Source organism: Octopus bimaculoides, chromosome 5 (assembly GCF_046866305.1).
Source record: "Octopus bimaculoides isolate indiv1 chromosome 5, ASM4686630v1, whole genome shotgun sequence".
In the NCBI taxonomy this organism is placed as follows: domain Eukaryota; kingdom Metazoa; phylum Mollusca; class Cephalopoda; order Octopoda; family Octopodidae; genus Octopus; species Octopus bimaculoides.
Window position 1 is genome coordinate 30,624,310 of NC_142932.1, and position 22,658 is coordinate 30,646,967.

General features: G+C 39.0%; 2 protein-coding genes across 3 annotated transcripts in view; one reads left to right on the plus strand and one right to left on the minus strand.

Moving 5' to 3' along the window:
- Nucleotides 1-22,658, minus strand: part of LOC106869281 (radial spoke head 1 homolog) — a 63,967-nt gene that overhangs the window by 15,120 nt on the left and 26,189 nt on the right. The gene's annotated exons all lie outside the window — the stretch shown is intronic.
- Nucleotides 1,277-22,658, plus strand: part of LOC106869276 (beta-galactosidase-1-like protein 2) — a 62,811-nt gene continuing 41,429 nt past the window's right edge. The window contains exons 1-2 of the mRNA XM_089352142.1: nucleotides 1,277-2,962; nucleotides 21,191-21,379. Coding sequence (XP_089208268.1) covers nucleotides 2,814-2,962; nucleotides 21,191-21,379 — 338 coding nt within the window. The 5' untranslated portion in view covers nucleotides 1,277-2,813. The remainder of the gene's footprint in view (nucleotides 2,963-21,190; nucleotides 21,380-22,658) is intronic.

Below are 22,658 nucleotides of genomic sequence, written 5' to 3' on the forward strand. Positions count from 1 at the left end.
TCCATCAAAATTTCATGTTAATTCAAGTTTCAAACATCAGCTTAATAATGGAAAAGTTATTTTACAAAATTCTTCATTATTTTAAAAATTAGTTGAAACAAAGGCAGTATATTTCAACAGAAATAAGGTAAAAAAAAAAAAACACTAATTATCAGTAGTTTTTAGCAAAATAGAGAAAAAAAAACTTTTTCAACATGAAAATTTTACAACATTGATGACATTACCAACAATATTTATCTACACAAGCAGTAGGGAACTTATTTTAGTACCAGGGGTGAATTGCAAGTACATGAGAAACTGTGTATGTATGTCTGTACAGAAAAAAAATACCTAGACATGCTCATATACATTTAAATGATTAACTTCTGGAAAGTTTTACAGATTTTTACAGTTCTAGTGATGGACTGGATCTGTAGTCTTCGAATTAGCTTTCTCCTTTCTGGTTTTGAGAAGCCTAATTTCTCAAAATTGGTATTTAGGCAGTGTGTTATATATCCCAGGGTCCCAATAATTACAGGTATAAACCTGAACTTGTAATCTGGATAGACTAACTGCAAATTTCTCAATAGTTCAGCGTAGGTGTTCTCTTTTTCCTTGATCTTCAGCTTTATGTTAACATCTGCTGGGCAGCTAATTTCCACAACTGTGCACAGTTTCTCTTCTCTATCCCAAATCATTATTGTGTGTGTGTGTGTTCATAAACATGCACCTAAAAGGGAGACCAGACAGAAGAGAGAGAGACGAAGAAGTGAGAAAGATTCTTCAAAAACCTATCAAAGAATGTAGAGAAGAGTGTTGTCTTGCGCCAGGTTACCACTGAACGAACTGACCACTGATAAATGACGTTCCATCCACGAACATCCCATTTATTTTTAAATGTAGAATAACTAGCACTACATTATTTAACGTGTCCCTCGAATTTTAAGGGTACATTTTACAGGTTGTAATTTGGCAGCTATTTCTAGCAGGTTGAACGGCTACGTAGACTAATTCGATAGTTCTTTAAAATGCGTTATTTAACCCTAGGTCAGCCTTTATCAAGCAGAACTATGATGCGAGGCATTTCAGCAACAATCATCTTGATTTTGTGCGTGTATGTGCGCGCGCGAGACTCTGTGTGTGTGTTAGGGACAACATTTATGCAACATATCGTTTTTTTTTAAATTTTATGTTAGACGGTAGGTTGTAATTGGTGAGGGTTTGGTTGCTAGTTTTAGCACATCGGACAACCACATGGAGTCTCCCTCTTGTTGGTGTTATGTAGAGATAGCATGGTGTCATTGTTGTTTCGCATCAGACCAATCGTAATCGAAGACATGACCAGAATGCATTATAAGGACGTTAATACTTCGAACTCCAGTACTGGTCCTTTAATTTATTGACCCCTGTAAGCAAAAATGACCGCAGTGAGATTTGAGCTCAGGTGGAATTAGGAAGATTTCGTCACTATGTCTAGCAGACCCAGCAACCACGCATAGTCTTTTGGCTCCTAGTAACAGACTAAAATATTTGGAAGTTTTCGTTACTATCTCTAGCAGACTGAACGGCTACTAAAGAGGTTTCTTCGTTGGCTTGTAGTAATAGAATAAAATGTTTGGAAGATTTGGTTTTTGTGTTAAGCAGAGTGAGTGGCTATTAAGAGGGTTTTCTTGTTGGCTCGAAGTAATAGAATAAAATGTTTACTCTGAATAACGAAATGGTGCCGTCATGCAGGAAGAGAATGGTATCTTTTTTTGCTAATTTCTAACACCTTCTGTTAATGAATCTACTCTTCCTGATCCTCTCTTCTTCCAACTGTGTTACTGAAAAAAAGAGATAGCTACAGAAATTACCATTGCAATACACCCTAAGTACAAGTAACCTACTAGTTCGTCGGTCTACTAGATGTGAGAATTATGTAGTGACTTTTTCGTTTCGTCTGTTTTGAATGCAGCGGGGTGCGTTGTTTTTGTTAGATGAATCCAAGCGTGTAGTGTGTTGTGACCTGAAGCATTGTGCTCTGTGTTCTGTTGCTTTAGTCCTCGTCAACGTGATTATTATTAACTCCAAATCGACCTTGGTTGAGCAGGATATATAATCAACGATATTCAAACCATGGCCATCTCGTCTTTTTAGTGACATTCTCATGTGTCCTCTGCTCTTTGATTTTCCAACACGGCAGGGTATGGTTTAAGAGATATAACTGCTATTTCTAGCAGGTCGAACGATCACTTTGACTCTTTCAAGGCCTATACTCTCATTTTTCTAATATCTACCTCTGTACCTTTCTATCTGTATTTTCATTTATCTATTTCTCTTTATAGACCATTTATCTCGCCTCTATATTTGATTGTTATTTTCCTTCAGTTCCTATATTTATCTCTCTTTCTCCTTCTCTGTCTGTCTCTATTTTTCTCCCTGTCTCTCTTTCTCTCTCTCACTATTTCTTTCTTACTCCTAATCTCTCTCGCTCTTTCCCACTTTCTCACCTTTTGTGTCCATCGACGTCTCCGTCTTCTATTGTTTATATCTCTATTCATTTTCTAATAGCAGTGACACTCCGTTCCGGCATGTACATTAACTCGGAGAAATTACTACATGAAATAGCAAACCCAAACTCAACATAAAACAGACATCCGCAACCCCCCCCCCCCCGACATGCACACGCATTCACATATACAGAGAAAATGCGAATGAGAAAAAGAGATTGTTAGTAAATAAAACCACCCCTATCGTTCACAAAACAACACATAAAGCAGCTCACTTTTTATATTTAACACCAAGTTACAACAATAAAAATATCTAAGGTCATATATATAAGTTGACCGTCTAGAATGATAGTGCAATTGCGCAGATTTCGTTCATTGAGAATGTTGAAGTCTTTTTTTCTTGAGTCGCGTGTCGGCCAATGTCTTGTAATTTTTGGATTTGCATTTTTGTTGTACCTGTACTGGGCCTCTAAGTTCAAGTCACTTGATAACAGGTAAGTGAATCACTCTCTTTCTACATTGTCCATACCATATACATTGATAATTATTATTATTATTCGGCATATTTACATATGCCTGAATGGATCCATTGCTTTTGATTTTTGCTGTTGATACTGTTTATGTCTCTTACAGATACGGTTTTACAGCAGTTACCGATCTTTTTCCACAAGCACATGAACATATATATATATATATATATATATATATATATATATATATATATATATATATATATAAGCAATGTTAAATCTCTGAACGAGGTATATATATATATATATATATATATATATATATATTAGTAGTAATGGTAAGACAACAAAAGAATGAAAGAGACCTCGATATTATGTAAATAGAGGAATTTATCTGTAATGCGTGTATGCGAGATATTTGCACGGTAAGGTAGGGTATGTATATGATATGATATATTTAAGGTGACTAATAGTGTCGGATGGATTGCTTTGCGGTAGTCGTTCCTCTCGCGCTCCGAGTTCAAATCACGCTAAAATCAGCTTTGCCTTTCATCCTTTTGGGGTCAATAAATACAAGGGTCGATTCTTCTCTTCTCCACTTCTTTCTTTCTGTCAGTTTGTCATTCTGTCTTCTGTAAGATATCTGTTACGTACGATTAAATCTGGAGAAGGATAGGCTCCACCCTATGATTCCATCTAGGGTTAATAATCTAATTAAGGCCAACTGCTAGCGCCAAGAGCAGTCCAACAATGGTGACCCTCTCTACTATATCACTGTATAGCAAACTGACGATGAATTAAGACAAAATGCGTTGAATATAAAATAGTGAATTAAAATTCAGTTTTCTTTCAGGCTCGTACAACCATATTTAATTATATGTCGTTTATTTTAAAAATTTTATTTATTTAGAACTAGTTCTAATATCTACTCTTATCAGTTTAACTATAAGCTGTGTATACAAATTATTTGCTTGTAACCAGGTCAAGTTTAAATATTATTTTGAACACATTTTGTAAGGCCCTTGATCAGCATTTTTTGCACCAGGGTAAATCCATACTGGAGGTGAGGAAAAAATCGAAACTGAAACAACAAAAACTGTCGTATTTTCCTTGGTACCTTATTTTAATGAATCTTTAATCTGCACATTTTATATAGATCATCATCATCATCATCAGCGTTTTCTTCCTTGTTTGTATGGGCCGGTTGTTTTGACAGGATCCTATGGATCGGAGGAATATGTCATGCTTCAATGTTTGCTTTGTCATGGTTTCTAAAGCTGTGGATACCCTTCTTAATGCCAACCACTTTACAGAAAGTACTGGGTGCATTTTCATGGCACCAGCAATAGTGAGGCCACCCTGTAACTTGCATGAATATATATTTTAGATATTATATTTTAGACATCGTCATCATTTAACTTCCGTTTTCCATGCTGGCATGCGTTGGACGGTTTGACTGAAAATTGGCAAGCCAGGGAGCTCCACCAGGTTCTGATCTGATTTTGAAAGGTTTCTACGGCCGGATACCCTTCCTAACGCCAACCACTCCAAGAATGTAGTGGGTGTTTTTTACGTGCCACTAGCATGGGTGCCATTGACCCGACGCCGACATCAGCCATGACTACAATCTCCTTTAGCTTGACAAGTCTACACAGCATGGTGCATTGCCAAAGGTCTCAGTCGTTTGTCACTGCTTCCATGAGGTCTGACTCTCAAACTGTGCTTTTTACATGTCACTTGTGCAGGTGCCAGTCAGACAACACTGGCATCAGCCACAGCTATTATTTCACTCAGCTCGTCCGGTTCTTTTAGCAGGCCAGTTACACAACACTGACATTGGCCACAACTACGCACTCACTTCGTTTGATGGGTCGTCTGTAGCACGGCATACCACCAAAGGCCTTGGTCACTTGTCATTGCCTCTGTGAGGCCTAACATTTGGAGACCGTGCTTCACCACATCGTTCCATGTCCTCCTGGGTCTACCTCTTCCACAGGTTCTCTCTACCATTAGAGTGTGACACTTCTTCACACATCTGTCCTCAGCGATACGCATCACGTGACCATACCAGCTCAGTCATCTCTCTTGTACACCACATCTGATGCCTCTTATGCCCAACTTTTCTCTCAAGATGCTTACACTCTGTCGTGCACGCACACTGATATTACACATCTAGCGAAGCATACTAGCTTCATTTCTTACACGTCTATGCATGTCCTCAGCAATCACAGTCCATGTTTCACTGCTGTGTAGCATGGCTGTTCGCACACTGGCATCATACAGTCTGTCTTTCAATCTGAGCAAGAAGCCCTTTCTTACCAGCAGAGGTAGGAGCTCTCTGAACTTTGCCCAGCCTATACATATTCTTGCAGCTACGCTCTCAGAGCATCCACCCTTGCTACTGACCTGGTTACCTAGGTAACGGAGGCTATCGACGACTAGTTTTTCTCCCTGGCATGTGATGGAATTTATTTTCTCTACATTTTTAGTGTTAATTGTACCTGTGCAGCTTGCACACACAAAAACTATATTCCCTGGTAACCTTACTCCCTCATAACCTGACATGAAGATTATATATACTATGCACATATACATAATATATTACACCCTTACTGGTTTGAATTGGTTGAGAAAATACATTTGTTGATGTTACTGCAGGGCCAGATTTAGACCTAGTGAGGTTCCAGGAGCAATAGGTTTCAGGGGCCCCTGTGAGTTTGCATATGTAATTTTCAAATGTTTACATATCTACAGTCAATCATATCACAGTGCATGTCGAAACTAATAAACAAATTTAGCAGACACGGCCAGGCGTAGGAGTGGCTGTGTGGTAAGTAGCTTGCTTACCAACCACATGGTTCCGGGTTCAGTCCCACTGCGTGGCACCTTGGGCAAGTGTCTTCTACTATAGCCTCAGGCCGACCAAATCCTTGTGAGTGGATTTGGTAGACAGAAACTGAAAGAAGCCCCTTGTATATATGTATATGTGTATATATATGTGTGTGTGTGTGTGTTTGTGTGTCTGTGTTTGTCCCCCAACATTGCTTGACAACCGATGCTGGTGTGTTTACGTCCCCGTAACTTAGCGGTTCGGCAAAAGAGATCAATAGAATAAGTACTAGGCTTACAAAGAATAAGTCCTGGGGTTGATTTGCTCGACTAAAGGGGGTGCTCCAGCATGGCCACAGTCAAATGACTGAAACAAGTAAAAGAGTAACTCAATGCATATCAAACTAAAGGCACCCAACTTGGACTGGCAGTTGATTGCAACTGCTCTTATATTCTCTTGAGCTGTGAAAAAGATCTTTCACTCAAACAGCTGATGTTACCTTGTTCATTTCTTTGGATAATGCATTGCCATCGTTGACTGCTCTCTAATAACTTCAGAGGAAAACATATGCTCAAAGTATTTTTTAAAAGGCACTACTTAGAGAAAGGGCTAATTCAAAACATAAGAAAATAAAGAGGGTCTCATTAAATCAAGGGACCTCAAACAGTTTGAAGTGGCACCAAAACTTAAAAGGGCCTCAATAAATTCAGAGGGACTTAAATTTAATTGCTTTTTAATCTACCAGGGCCTGGTAAATGAAAAAGGGGCTCAATAATTTTTAAAAGATTGTTGGATGAAAAAAAAATATTTAAACAAGTAAAAAAAAAAAAAAGAATTATTTGTTTGATTACTGTGAGCATTCTTTTATTCTTTAACTTGTTTCAGTCGTTTGACTGTGGCCATGCTGGAGCACCACCTTGCAGGGTTTTAGTCAAACAAATCAATCTCAGGACTTATTTTTTTCTTAAGCCATGTGTTGAGAGGAATTCTTTGGGGTTTGAATAATTCACCTTTGGAAATATGGGTAGACAGAAACTGAAAGAAGCCCCTTGTATATATGTATATGTATATATATATGTGTGTGTGTGTGTGTTTGTGTGTCTGTGTTTGTCCCCCAACATTGCTTGACAACCGATGCTGGTGTGTTTACGTCCCCGTAACTTAGCGGTTCGGCAAAAGAGTTCAATAGAATAAGTACTAGGCTTACAAAGAATAAGTCCTGGGGTTGATTTGCTCGACTAAAGGGGGTCCTTAAACAAACCTTATTCAGGGACCTTTTGAGCGGGATGGGCTACTCGACCTGAAGAAAATTCTAACTAGGCCCCACCTGCGAGGTCATGCGCTGTTTATCTTGATATGAGATCACCATGTCACGCACATATGGTTGTGATGCATGTGCCTGGTGTACCCCTTATCAGACGGTTAGTCATGATGGGTATAATAGGCTTCGTATATTTTACCCCAGTGTCCCTTTGATGGTATGCACTGCTCTCTCGCTCAATAATAATGATAATTGATTCTGGTTTTATTGGCCACAAGGGTTAATATAAATTAAAAACATGTAAGGACAAAGACAAGATGAAGGTTACAAAGGGTTTTGTTCGAAAAGAAAACGTTCGTGTAAACAGTGGGAAAACAGAGAAAGATATAACAAATAAAACTCCCAATAGGGAGAGGCGCTTCAAAAAGTTACATGTGGAAAAAACCCATAAAAGTCACGGGAGCCTGATCAGTAAATAAAAAGGGGTATAGAGCCCCTTCTCCTTTTATATTACCTTTTTTTACAGGTGTATCCTCAGAATTGGTTCGTTCATACTGGCCATTCTTCCTACAGTCACCCACCTTTCAACAAATTTGCTATGAGACAGCACTTCCCTCTCTACTCTCATCTTCCTTTTCAAGTGGAACTTGAAAAAGTTGATGAGGCCTTGGCCAAAGAGGAAAGTGTCTGACTTTAGCCCTTTCAAACGGGTCCACCATACCATACCACCTCTTTTGCTACAGCCACTAGACATAGGAAAATTGCCGTGCCCTCCTGGTTAAAGGAGGTTGGTGGGTCATAATAATAAAGGCTAAAAGGAATTTCTGTGTGTCACAGTGTAGCACACTTTGATCCCTTCTCTCATTATTCAATGACACTTCCTCTTCTCTTCTTGCTGGGGTGAGAGTAATAGTAGGCATAGAGAGGGTGGTAGTAGATTGATAGCTGAGACAGTAATGGGGTGATAATAATAGTATGAGCTGTAGTTGTGATAGGGGCGGAGGCGGTAGTGATAATGGTGGTTGTGGTGGCAGATGAGGCAGTCAAGCATGACTGTGATAGTAAGGAATGTGAAAGGCAGTGGTGATGGTGGTGGTGGTGGTGGTGTGAGAAGTCTCAATGGGGTGTGTATGGTTGAAAATGATCTGACAGAAAGAGAGAAAGAAAAATTGTACTGACCCCTGAATGAGAAGACAAAAAATGTTGTTTATCATGAAGTTTTGACAAAAGTTGTTCATTGCTTGAAAAATATGAGTCAAGTTTAATAGAATTTAATATGTAGGCATAGCCGTGGCTGTGTGGTAAGTAGCACACACTACACTTTCGGAGTGGTTGGCATTAGGAAGGGCATCCAACTCTAGAAACTCTGCCAGATCAGATTGGAGCCTGGTGTAGCCATCTGGTTCACCAGTCCTCAGTCAAATCGTCCAACCCATGCTAGCATGGAAAGCGGACGTTAAACGATGATGATGATGATGATATATATACATACATATATATATATATATATATATAGTTAAAAAAAACAATAACAAAAAAACAAAAAAACAACAAAGTGAGGACGTGATATGGATAGTATTATTGGACGCTCAGGAAAGGAAAGAGAGAGTGTATGACGTTTCGGGCATAGCCCTTCGTCGGAAAGATGGAAAGTTCGGAGAATGGAAGAACGGAGAAAGAGGAAAATGGTACCGATGCCCACGAGGTTACATTATGAAAAGACCGGAAGAGGAGGTGGTGGGGGAAAAGTTCTTTCTAAGATAGGAGAGTGAAAAAGGGAGATGAATCTGTGCGTGTGCGAAAGTCTGCGAGTGTGTGTGTGATAACAGAACGTGTGTGTGCGTATGTATGTGTGTGTGTGTGTGTGTGTGTGTGTGTGTGTGTGCATGGTTTGGTGGTTTATCTGTTAGTGTGTTTGTGTGTGTGTGTATGACGTAGTGGAAGAAATTAGTAGCAGGACTGGTTAGTGGACGCTATAGACAGTGTAGGTAGAAGGTCAACAGGTGGTTATTTGGGTGTGTGTGTGTTCGTGTTTGTGTGGGGTTGTCGGTGTTAGGTACGTGTACGTGTGTGTGTGTGTATTTTGTATGTGCGCGTGTGTGGATGTGTATGTTTTCTGTGCGTGCGGGTGTGTTTGTGTGTATGTGTATGTTGTGTGTATGTGCGTTGCTGTGTACGTGTGTGTGCGTGCGTTTGCTATTGTGTATGCGTGTGTTGTTTATGTCCATGTGTGTATGATTGTATGCGTGTCTGTGTGAGTGTGTAGTGTTGGTGAGAAGTGTGTGTGTATGTGGGTGTGTGCGTGTGTGTGTATATGTGTGGATGTGCGTGTGTGTGTGGGATTGTGAGTGTTAGGTACGGGTGTGTGTGTGTTTATGTGTGTCTGTATGTGTTTCCGTGTGCTCGTGTGTGTATATTTTTTGTGCGTGCGTGTATGTGTATATTGTGTATATTTTCGTGCGTGCGTATGTGTTATGTATATGAGTGAGTATTGTGTATGTGAGAGGTGTGTGTATATGTGTATGTGTGTCGTGTATGTGTGTGTGGTTTTATGTATGTGAGGGGTGTGTATGTGTGTGCGTGCGTATGTGTGCCAGGTATGTGTGTTATTTTGTGTGTGCACTCCTGTGTGTATGTGTGTGCATGTGTATGCGGCTGTGTATGTAGGCGTGCGCATATATATGGGTGTGTGTGTGTGTATATATGTGCGTTCGGCTAAGTGTGTGTGAGGGCGCGTATGTATGTTTGTCATGTATGTGGGCGGTATATATGTAAGGTGTGTGGGTATGTATGCGTGTAGGTAGTGGTGAGATAAAAAGTGGAAAAAAGTAAGTGTAATAACAAGAGAATAATGGATATAATGTAAAGGGGACGAGGGGGGGGGGGGTAAAAAAAAAAAAAAATTATGTAAAGTGTTGCAGGGACGTAAAGGGGAGAGTCATAAGGAAGAGAAGGCTGCGTTGAGTCCGAAGTGGAAAGAAGAATTAAGGTTGAAAATGTAGCTTTGCTCCAAGTGGAGTCGCGAGGGAGTGGACCCATGGTGCAGGGCGAGGCCAAAAGCGGAGATGTTAGAGGGAGAGTGGTTGGGCAGTTGGAAGTGACGGCCGACAGGGGAGTCCGAACCAAGCCGAACGTCCCTTAGGTGTTCGGTGAAACGGTCGGCCAGCCGGCGGCCCGTCTGCCCCACGTGGAGTTGGTTGCATAGGGTGCATTTGATGCAGTAAATAAGGTTGGAGGAGGTGCAGGTGAAACTGTGTGGAATGTGAAGTGTTTGTAGGTTCGATCCGGTGACAGAGGTAGTGTTGGTGATGAAGGGGCAGGTGTGACAGCGGGATCTGGAGCACGGGAAGGAGCCGGGTGGGGGTGGGGAGGAAGAGGAGAAGGTACTGCGGACCAGTAGATCGCGTAGGTTGCGGGCGCGTTTGAAAGCGGATAGGGGTGGGTTGGGGAAAATGGGGTGGGTAGTGGGATCGAGCTGGAGGCGACGGAAGGCCCGTAGGATCCTGCGACGAAGGGGTAGGGTGGCAGGGTGGAAACGGAGTGGGAAGGGGGTACGGTTAGGGGATTGGTGTGGGGGAGGAGAGAGGGTGGTGGTGCGGTCGATTCGACGAGCGCGGGCGAGGGCGGATTGGACAAGGTGGGAGGGGTATCCTCGATGCATGAACAGACGAGCAAGATACTGGGACTGGGTCTCGAAATCCTGGTCCAGGCTGCACAAACGTCCGAGGCGGAGGAACTGGGAGTAGGGGATGGCTCGTTTGGTGTGGAATGGATGGGAGGAGGAGAAGTTGAGGTAGAGGTGGGAGTCAGTGGGTTTGAAGAAGGCGGAGGAAGTGAGAGAGTTGATGGAAAGAGAGATGTCGAGGAAGTTGACAGAGGTGTCAGAGATGGTGGAAGTAAAGTCAAGAGCGGGGTGGAAGTTAGAGAGGAAGGAGATGAAAAGGCAGAGCTGTTCGCGGGAGAGGGAGGTGGCTCCTATACAGTCATCTATGTAGCGACCGTATAGTTCCGGGGTCGGACCGGAGAATTGGGAGAATACTTGGGCCTCAATGTAACCAACAAAGAGGTTGGCGTAATTGGGCCCCATTCTCGTCCCCATATATATATATATATATCATCATCGTTTAACGTCCGCTTTCCATGCTAGCATGGGTTGGACGATTTGACTGAGGACTGGTGAAACCGGATGGCAACACCAGGCTCCAGTCTGATTTGGCAGAGTTTCTACAGCTGGATGCCCTTCCTAACGCCAACCACTCAGAGAGTGTAGTGGGTGCTTTTACGTGTCACCCGCACGAAAACGGCCACGCTCGAAATGGTGTCTTTTATGTGCCACCCGCACAAGCCAGTCCAGGGGCACTGGCAACGATCTCGCTCGAAAATCCTACAGGAGCCAGTCAGGCGGTACTGGCAACGGCCACGCTCAAAATGGTGCATCTCATGTGCCACCCGCACAAGAACCAGTCCAGGGGCACTGGCAACGATCTTACTTGGCTTGCCGGGTCTTCTCACGCACAGCCCATTTCCAAAGGTCTCGGTCCGTAGTCATCGCCTCGGTGAGGCCCAATGTACGAAGGTCTTGCCTCACCACCTCAGCCCATATATATATAGGCGTAGGAGTGGCTGTGTGGTAAGTAGCTTGCTTACCAACCACATGCTTCCAGGTTCAGTCCCACTGCATGGCATCTTGGGCAAGTGTCTTCTACTATAGCCTCAGGCCAACCGAAGCCTTGTGGGTGGATTTGGTAGACGGAAACTGAAAGAAGCCCGTCGTATATATGTATATATATATATATATATATATATATATATATATATATATATATATGTGTGTGTGTGTGTGTATGGTTGTGTGTCTGTGTTTGTCCCCCAACATCGCTTGACAACCGATGCTGGTGTGTTTACGTACCCATAACTTAACGGTTTGGCAAAAGAGACCGGTAGAATAAGTACTAGGCTTCCAAAGAATAAGTCCTGGGGTCAATTTGCTCGACTAAAGGCGGTGCTCCAGCATGGCCACAGTCAAAAGACTGAAACAAGTAAAAGAGAGTAAAAGAGTATATATATATATATATATATACTATATATTATATATATATATATACACATATATTTGTGTTATTTATTACAATTTAATTCTGAATGTTTTCATTCACATTTGGAAATTCTGTTTAACCCTTATTTCCTATTATTTTCTTTACTGCTGCTGAGATGTACTAATGAGGTTATGAATCAGATTCATTCTTTTTTCTTTTCCATATGAAAGAAAACGATTTGAGTCCACAGCCTGTAGCTGTTATAAGTTACCTTTTGTCTGCTGTCCTACATGCTTTCTTTGCTCCTGAGAAGTCAAGTTCTGAGGTGACAGCTACATAAACTTGGCAAGTACTAGTTGTATGTAAGTCATGTGAAAACTAGGTTAACAAAAATGGTAGATATATTGTTAATAGTTAATTATACACCTTAAGGTTTTTAAGTGATTATTATTATTGTTATTAGCATCATTATTATTATTATTTATTGAGTGAGAGGGCAGTGTATGCCATCAAAGGGACACTGGGGTAAAATATACGAAGCCCAGTATATGACTACCCTAATGATAAGGGTACCCCAGGCAGATGCATCACAAACATATGTGTGCGACATGGTGATCTCATATCAAGATAAACAGCGCATGACCTCACAGGTGGGGCCCAGTTAGAATTTTCTTCAGGTCGGATAGCCCATCCTGCTCAAAAGGTCCCTGAATAAGGTTTGTTTAAGGATGTTGAGCAAAACACCTATGTTTCCAGAGGGGAATTATTCAAACCTCAAAGAATTCCTCTCAACACATGGCTATGATGCTCCCCCACTACTTCTGCTCATGATCAGAGATGCACATATCGTCAGCCACCAAGGGACATGCTCAACTGGTTACGGTCAAACAATTGACAAGCAAATCTGTGGTATTAAGCAGAATATTTGCTGTAGCCCATCTTTTATGTCAAGACAAAACAATGTACATATTCTTTTACTCTTTTATTTGTTTCAGTCATTTGACTGCGGCCATGCTGGAGCACCGCCCTTGGTCGAGCAAATCAACCCCAGGACTTATTCTTTATAAGCTTAGTACTTATTCTATCGGTCTCTTTTGCCGAACCGCTAAGTTACGGGGACGTAAACACACCACCATCGGTTGTCAAGCGATGTTGGGGGACAAACACAGACACACAACCATACACACACACACATATATATATATATATACATATATACGACGGGCTTCTTTCAGTCTCTGTCTACCAAATCCACTCACAAGGCTTTGGTCGGCCTGAAGCTATAGTAGAAGACATTTGCCCAAGGTGCCACGCAGTGGGACTGAACCCGGAACCATGTGGTTCGTAAGCAAGCTACTTACCACACAGCCACTCCTGTCATTTAAGATCAGAAGCCATGAGAGCCACTACCTGGGACTGCATCAGGGCAGCTATTATTATCATTATTATTATTAGCACACTAGACGAAATGCTTGGTGTTATTTCACCTGTCACTGTGTTCTGTGTTCAAATTCCACTGAGGTCGATTTTACCTTTTATCCTTTCGGGGGTCAATAAATTAAGTACCAGTTGAATACTGGGGTCGATGTAATTGACTATCCCCTTCCCCCAAATTTCAAGCCTTGTGCTTATAGTAGAAAAGGTTATTATTATTATTATTATTATTATTATTATTATTATTATTATTATTATTATTATTATTATTTACTACTACTATTACTACTATTGGCAGAATTGTTAGCCTGTTGGGAAAAATGCTTAACAATATTTCATCTGACTTTTCTTTCAGTGTTCAAATTCTGCCAATGTCAACTTGGCTTTCATCCTTTCAGGGTCGACAAAACAAAATTATTTTTATTATTATTATTTTTATTCTTTTCTATTCTCAGCAGAAGGCTCAAAATTTTGGGGGAGACGGGGGGGGGGGGTCGATTAGATCGATCCCAGTACGCAACTGGTACTTAATTTATCGACCCCGAAAGGATGAAAGGCAAACTCAACCTCTGCGGAATTTGAACTCAGAACGTAAAGACAGACGAAATATCACTTAGCATTTCGCCACCTTTTCTTTATTTTTATTATTATTATTATTATTATTATTATTATTATTATTATTATTATTATTAGGGAAGCATCATGAACATCATCATTGTCATCTTCCTTTTCATCATTGCCATCACAATCTTCATCATCATCGTTATCATCATCATCATCATCATCATCATCATCATTATCCTCATTCTTCTTCATGGGTGTGGTGCTCTTCAACTCTGAAACAGACTACATATCTTTTCTTTTACTAGAATGTTCTCTGGTGTCAGGATATGCTGGAGAGATTTTGAAGTTGAAGATGCTGCTGCTACTACTACTACTACTACTACTTCATCTTCTCTCTTTTCCCTTCTTTTTTTTCTCCATTTTTTCCTCCTCCTCCTTTTCCTTCTCTTCTCTGTCTGCTCTTCTTTTCCTTCTCCCCTCTTCTGCTCAGTCTCTTCTTCTTCTTCTTCTTCTTCTTCTTCTTCTTCTTCTTCTTCTTCTTCTTCTTCTCCAATGTATCAAATACAAAGCCTGCACTGTCCAAACCTCTAAGAGGAGATGGCAGAGTGGGGTGGGGAGTGAAGTGAGGTGGAGGCTTCAGGGTTCACAATTATAATTCTTTATGAATATGAAGCCATAATCGGTGGGTGGGGAGGCCAAATATTTTCCTGTTTATTTTCTTTTAAAGTTGTTTTACAAAAGACACTCCCAGTGTAGACAGGGGATCATTAACTAAAGAAAGTATTAAAAGGTAAGTTTTATAATCTTGTATGTTGGATATATAATATAATATAATATAAAGCAGTGGGGAAAGAAAGTATTTACATGATGCACTACTATTAATTATTACACAAGACTCAAAGCTCTACATCAACAGCTCACAGTGAACTGCTTACCAACCCGAAATGCTAATGACTCAACAATTGCTTGTTTAATAGAAATGTCTCAGTTGACTTTTAGTCACAAAGGGGTGGTTGGATATCACATCTTCCCTTTTTTAGAATGAGTCTTCCCTCTCTTCTCCCCTTTTGAGAATTGAACTCTGCTCAGAGTTTTAATATCTCTTACACTTAAGGGTTTAATTCCAGTGTTTCCGTTGTTTTCTGTTTTCTGGTGCTACAATGTATAGTTTCAAATTTTTTGGGTGTTGGTACCTCAAACGTGTTGTACAATAATACTTCCATGGGGATTTCATTTCTCATGACTGTTTTTTCCGTGAATTTTTTTTCCAAGTTGGGTAATATGTCTTTTATGTTCAATATTTTTTCCTTTTACCAGGAATAACATTCTTCCAATTTCTTTAATAATTACACCGTCCTCTTGTCAGCAATCTTCCTTTTCATCATTGTCATCACCATCTTTGTCAGCATCATCATCATCATTATCATGATCATTATCATCGTCATCATCATCATCATTGTCATCATCATTATCATTATCATCGTCAGCATCGTCATCATCCTCATCATCATCATCACCACCATCATTTTCATCCTCATTATCATCATTATCATCATCATCATCATCATCATCAGCATTGTCGTCATCATCACCATCATCATCCTCATTGTCATCATCATCATCATCATCGTCATCATCATGCTGTCAATCTTCCAATGGTTCAGCATTTTTTTAAAATCAGTCTTGATAGACAATCAGCATGACCTAATTTCTTGGATGGTATATACTCCATCTTGAAATCCTAATAATATCTTACTCCAGCATTGTAGCCTATTAGCTGTATGGATAAGGATTCCTTTCTTTGACCCATATATTGATAACGGATGATGATCAGTCTGTAGATGAAAACTTCTACAATGTAAAAATCTGTGAAATTTTTTTACTGCAAAAATAATCTCTAGAGCTTCTCTTTCGATTTGACTATAATTTTTCTCTGCTATTATCAGAGAATGTGAACCATGAACCACCGCTTTCGTGTTACTATCTTTATATTTATGTAGCATCACTACTCCTATACCGTACTCAGAAGCATCTAAAGTTACAACGGTCTCCGCTGCAGGATCAAAATGTGTTAACAACAAATTAGATATTGATACTTTTTTAATTTCGTCAGATGCCTTTTGACAATTTTACCGACCAATTCCATTTCATATCTTTTTTCAGCAGATTATTCAGTGGAACCCTCACCTTATGCATATTTGGAGTATAATTTTAGTAATGATTTGCCAGTCCTAAAAATGCTTGTAAGGTTGCTATATTTGTTGGAGGGAGCATATTTTTAATTGTGTCTGCCCTTGACGGATCTGGTCGATGTCCATTTCTGTCAATGATTTGTCCTAAATATCTGATTTTCTGTTAGAAAAATTCACACTTCTTCACTCAAAGTAAAGCCGTAATGCCTAATTTTATTGAATACATATTTTACATGCTCTACGTGTTGATCCCTGGATTTGCTTTCAATAAGTATATCATCCAGATATGGAATTGAAGATTCACAGTCTGCTAATATTACATCCATAATCAGTTGAAAAATCACTGGTGCAACTTTTAAACCAAATGGTAACCTGTTGTATTTATACAGTCTTTGATGTGTGTTAATTGTTAGGTATTTAGAGCATTCATCATCTACTCTAATTTGTAGGTATGCGTCAGAGAGATCTAATTTAGAAAATATTTTGCCATTGTTTCATTTTGCAAAAATATCCTCCAGAGTAGGTAGCAGATAGTAGCTCGTTTTAAGACATTCGTTTAAACCAATAGAAAAATCAGAACACACTGATTTTATTATTTGTTTTCTTCACGTACACAGTCGGTGATACACATTGACTGTATTCCACTTTTTGGATAACTACAAATTTTTCTAGTCTCTCTAACTCTAAGTTTACCTGTTCTAACTCTGCGAATGGTACAGTTTTTTTGTTTAAATATCCGTATGGCATTTTCTTTTATTTGAAATCTCGCCTTTGTTTTGGTGCACAGACTTAATTTACCAGACAGAACTTCTGGAAAAATATTTCTTAACTTTTTCTTTCAATTCGTCTGATTTATTTGTACTGGTGGAAAAACCATTCACATTTTTACAGAAAAGATTTATGGGGTGGTCCATAAGTTAAATAATTCCATCCAGTCTGTACCGAATAAATTTGTGGTATTGTTTAACACAAAAACTAGCTTTTAAGGTTCTTTCACGAAATGTAATGTCACTTATCAATTCACCCTTAAAATATAATTTTTATCCTGAAACACCATGGGCAATTTTCGAAGTTTCATTTAACCTCGGTCTCATGATTTTTTTCCATGTATCTGTGTTAATTATCAAGATGTTGTTGCTGCTGTTACAACTGTACCATGGAAGCCAATAAATCTTCCATGTTAAAACGATTTTTCGTTTGATTTCATACAAAAAAAAAAAAAAAAGAAAAATTCAAGATGTCCAACTCATCGCCATTTGAACGTCTGATTACTTGTCAGTTGTCTGTTTAACAGAATTGTCACAGTCCACTTTTCATGACATGGGAGTGGACAGAAGCCACAACTCAAGCATACAATGTAATCTGATAAATCTAATGGGCTGAGTCATTCTTTTATGAGTAACATAAGAAGTAAGCAAACTTTATATCAATTTAATATTTAAACTGGCCAAATCCCGCCAAAATATTTTGTGCATTTTTAAGTCCAGACTTGCGAGATCCAGCTTCTTGCTCCTCTCCTGTTGTGTCCTTCTAAAAATGTCACTGGAATGCAGCAATGCTGGAGTACCACTGTCAAAGGTTTAGGTGAACAAATCAGCTCTAATACTTATTCTTATTTCTTTTATTGCCCACAAGGGGCTAAACATAGAGGGAACAAACAAGGACAGACAAAGGGATTAAGTCAATTACATCGACACCAGTACATAACTGGTACTTAATTTATCGACCCCGAAAGGATGAAAGGCAAAGTCAACCTCGGCGGAATTTCAACTCAGAATGTAACGGCAGACGAAATACCGCTAAGATCTTCCAGGATGAGGCTCATCTTCTGGGCTGTAGTTTCTGGCTCGGAATTTCTGGAACCACCTTTGACACTGGCTTATGCTTTTTGTCCGATCTCCACATACTGCATTAATATTCCTAGCACTCTTCATTGCATTGTTGCCTTTATTGAACTCATAAAGTAAAATATGCCGAATATGCTCCGTTGTCGCTTCCATTACAGCTTTGAAAAAAATAACTGTTAAAATTGAACTGCACTCCTCAAAACTTGCACTAAGAATAAAGACAATGTAAAATTACTACCTGCTTTTATAGCAAGTTGATGCTGGTAGTTTATCCCATTCCCCTCTGACTGTCTGTTCATGTAATTGAAAAGGCCGCATTATTTATGGGATGACCCAATACAAAGAAGACAGTATATTATCTAACATGTCCTTTTTTTGTTAGCTTGTAGGTGGGGTGTGATTGGAAGAAGGCTAGTTGTGCATACAACCACACAGGCACTCCCTCATCGGCCATTAGGATATTTTCTATGTCAAATTTAGGAGGAAATGTTTTAACTTAATCTCATAACAAGATTACATGTTACCCAACACCCTTCTTTCTCTCTATCTTTCTTTTTCTTTCTTTCTTTCTTTCGTTTGTTTCTCTCTGTCTCTCACACCCTGTCTGTCTCTCTCTCCCTCTTCCTCCCTGTTTTTCTATCTTTTCCGCTCTTCCCCCCTATCCTCTCTTTTCCTGAACCCCTTTCTCTTCATCATCTGCTCTCTCCTAATTCCTCACATACCAGCCACATACCAACATGTCAGTCTGTTGTATTCTTCCTTCAGTCATCTCTGATGATCTTTCTGTCTTTCATTTAGTTAATCATGACCTTTACGGGGCTTTTAAAGAGACTGATGTGATTGGTATTCAATATAAACATTTGTAGGTTGGCTTCTTTAAGAAAAAACATGGGGGGTGGGGGTGGAATATCAGAGGGTTGATGGTGGAGCAGGTGGGGGTGGCTTTACCTCAGGTCATCTCTTGATGAAAGGCATTCCAGCCATGATCATTCCATCTAATTTTTCAGACAAAGTATACCAATGTTTCTCAACTATTTACCCTTGCATAACCCTAAAAATAAATTGCATGTCTCAAGGAACCCCTGCACGAAAAAATTACATACCATATCCTTCTCAAATTTTTTTCATCATAGTTCATGTGGTAAATATCATATATATATATATATATATATATGAAGCCAGTATGCTCCGCTGGATGTGTAATGTCAGTGTGCATACTCGACAGAGTGTAAGTACCTTGAAAGAAAAGTTGGACCTAACAAGCATCAGATGTGGCGTGCAAGAGAGACGACTGCACTGGTATGGTCATGTGGCGAGAATGGATGAGGATAGCTGTGTGAAAAAGTGCTACACCCTAGCGGTTGAGGGAACCTGTAGAAGAGGTAGACCCAGGAAGACCTGAGATGAGGTGGTGAAGCACGACCTTTGAACATTAGGCCTCACTGTATAAAAACAGAAAATATGAAGACTAATATAAAAATAAAATAAAAACATAATAGAAGAATGCAAAAAGTAAATACAACAGCATGTGTGAAAAGGGAAAAGAGGAAAAAAAAGAAGGAAAGGAATGAGAAAAAAAGGTGGGCGGTAAAAAGACAAAAAGTAGTTGAAAATGGTAGTGATCAAAAAAAGGTTGTGAGCTCTTGTCAAAAGATGACCTTTCTGAATCTATTAATTTGAGGTCATTTTGTTCATTTTTCACAGTTGGTATGGTGCGCTCTTATTTAGTCACACACATACATCTACATACACATACATCCACACATCTGCACATGCGTGTATACATATATCCACACACACAAATACACACACCCATACATACACACCTGCATCTACGTACACACATGTATGTTCTCACATTCACATATATATACACGTCTTCATGTGTATACATATGCATAAATATCCATATGTACACACACACATGCACACATATATATACACTTGCACATACATACATATATACAGGCATATTTATATATATATATATATATATATATATATATATATATATATATATAACGGAACCTCACCTCTTATATCTCATCTTTCTTCCTCCTTTAACGTCTATGTGATATAATTCTTGGGAGAGAATACATTTGCGGCTGAAGATAGCTTTATACTGTCAATTATACACTGATGTAACAACTATAAAGCTTGAAACACGTGTACCGCAGAATCCTTTGTGTTTTGTTTTTATTTTTGCATTTACAATTTATATATATATATATATATATAACCTGTTGAAGAGATAGACTCAGGAAGACATGGGATAGCTGGTGAAGCATGACCTTTGAACGGTAGAGGAATAGGAGTCGAAACCGGACATGGTTCCTATAAAGGAGCTGTTGAGGTAGCAAACCATGAAGCGTGGTTGGAATTCCTTCCTTCTGATATAGTTTTCAGATTATGGTAACAAATATTATTATCAGAGTTGTAGTGAAGATAGCAAGGTGCTATGATGTTAACTTTTTTAGAAATGAAGCTTAATGATGCTTTTAACCTGAAGAAGACAAAACTAATTTTACAAGATATAAAATGGCCATATGTGTTTAAAATTATGTAAAACAACATCTTGCATATATGGTGTGTCCTGATGAAACTAATAATTATTGTAAGAGAGTTAAGTGTTTCTAGCTCAATCACAGTAGGATTAGAAGCTGAATTTTAAATCAAAGAGCAATGAATTAGATGTACAGAATATATATATTTAATTTCTTTTTTCTTATTCATTACGAAAATCTTAAAATATCTGGTCACATATAGCACCATTTCATTCTTATTTGAAATCATCAGCATGATATAACCTGAGGCGAATAAAATTAGATTAAATTAAACATTTTACTATGTAAGACATTTTTCAATATACACATAAAGAGTATATCTATATATATTCTAGAAGACATTGACTCTTGTGTTTTTTTTTTTATTTATTTTCTAACTCAGAAATATTGGAGCAATGGATCAGGCCCAGTTCTCTTTTTAGGGGTTAACAAACCTAACAAAACATTTACTGCTTCTATAGCAAAAAGAAAAAAGTTTATTTTGATAATATTCTATAATGTTTCTCTCTATTTTCATTTTGCAGAAATATCCAAGGAGAAGCCTTTTCTGCTCCACCGACTCAATCTTTGACATTTGAAAAGCAGCAGTTCTATTTGAAAGGAAAGAAGATTCGCATTTTAGCTGGATCTGTCCATTACTTTAGGATTGTTCCACAATATTGGATGTCTGTTTTGAAGAAACTAAAAGCATGTGGCCTGAATACAGTAGTTACGTGAGTTCATTATCACATATTTTACTGAAGTTATCCTGTATGGCGTATGTGTGGGTATGTTTTGTGATGATGTGTGGCAATGGGGTAAGGTTTCTGGTTGCAGCTTGGTTGTGGAATTGTGTTGTGTGGAGATTAAATGCATTATTAAGAACATGTTGTATTGTGGTGTTGAGTAGCAGTAGAGGTCTGTAGTGTGGTGGTGGAGTATCACACTGTTCATTGCAACTGTCGCATCAGTGCTATTATGTAGCAGTGAAGCAGGGACACTGATAAAGAAATTATCAAATGGCCTAAATGGATGCTACACAAGGATGCTACGAATGACCCTAAATCTGCTTTTTTTTATATATATATATCATTCTTTTCTAATGCTTTTTTATATATATATATATATCATTCTTTTATAATGCCGGAATATGAAAGCGCGAGGTGTTAAGTCTCTTTTTTGGACTAATCTCATTACAATGACAGGTATATAGATTTCTTCGTGCAGAAAGGAAAATAAAGAAACAGGAAGCAAGTGAGAGAGAGAAAGAGAAAACAGATAATTAGAGAGAAAGGGAGAAACAAACTTTGTACTGATTTTCATTGATTGACCTTGAGTAAAAATTACTAGTAAAGATTTGTAAATCATTTGGTACATCAGTCTTTAAGTGCATTTTTCGAACAGACTGATAAAATAGTAATTAACTGGTCCGCTGGGAACTAGCAATTAGTCAACCAACACTCTGTGTTTTCCTTTGTCTGTTATGTTACACGTGTGTGTGTATGTGTGGCATTGAGTTGAGGTATGATAGGCCAGATGCCCTTCCTATCATCAAACACTTTACAGTGTGAACTGGGTGCATTTATTTTTTGTGAAACTAGTACTGTAGAGGTTTTCTTCCCAGATGAAAGTGTATATTTCTCATCCTGAGAGGTTGTTGAATGTGAAAAATGTGTGGAAGGAAAAGGGTCTTCCTGATGTTTACCTGAGGGGGCCTGCTATTAAGGTAGATAATTATATAGTCAAAATGTCCCTTAAGGACATGCTAACAATACACAGAGATGCAATCAGAAAAGTGAGGAGTGGAAATGAGTTGAGTAAAGAATATGAAGTGCAAGTTGGTGTCCACTGGGGCTCTGTTCTTAACCCTGTCCTATTTAATCATAACAGAGACTGACTGCCTATGGGAATTCCTGTATGCTGATGATTTAGTGCTTATAGCAAAAACTCTGGAAGGTCTAGAGAAAAAATTCAAGCATGGAAACAAAATTTTAAATTGAGTGGCCTCAGGTT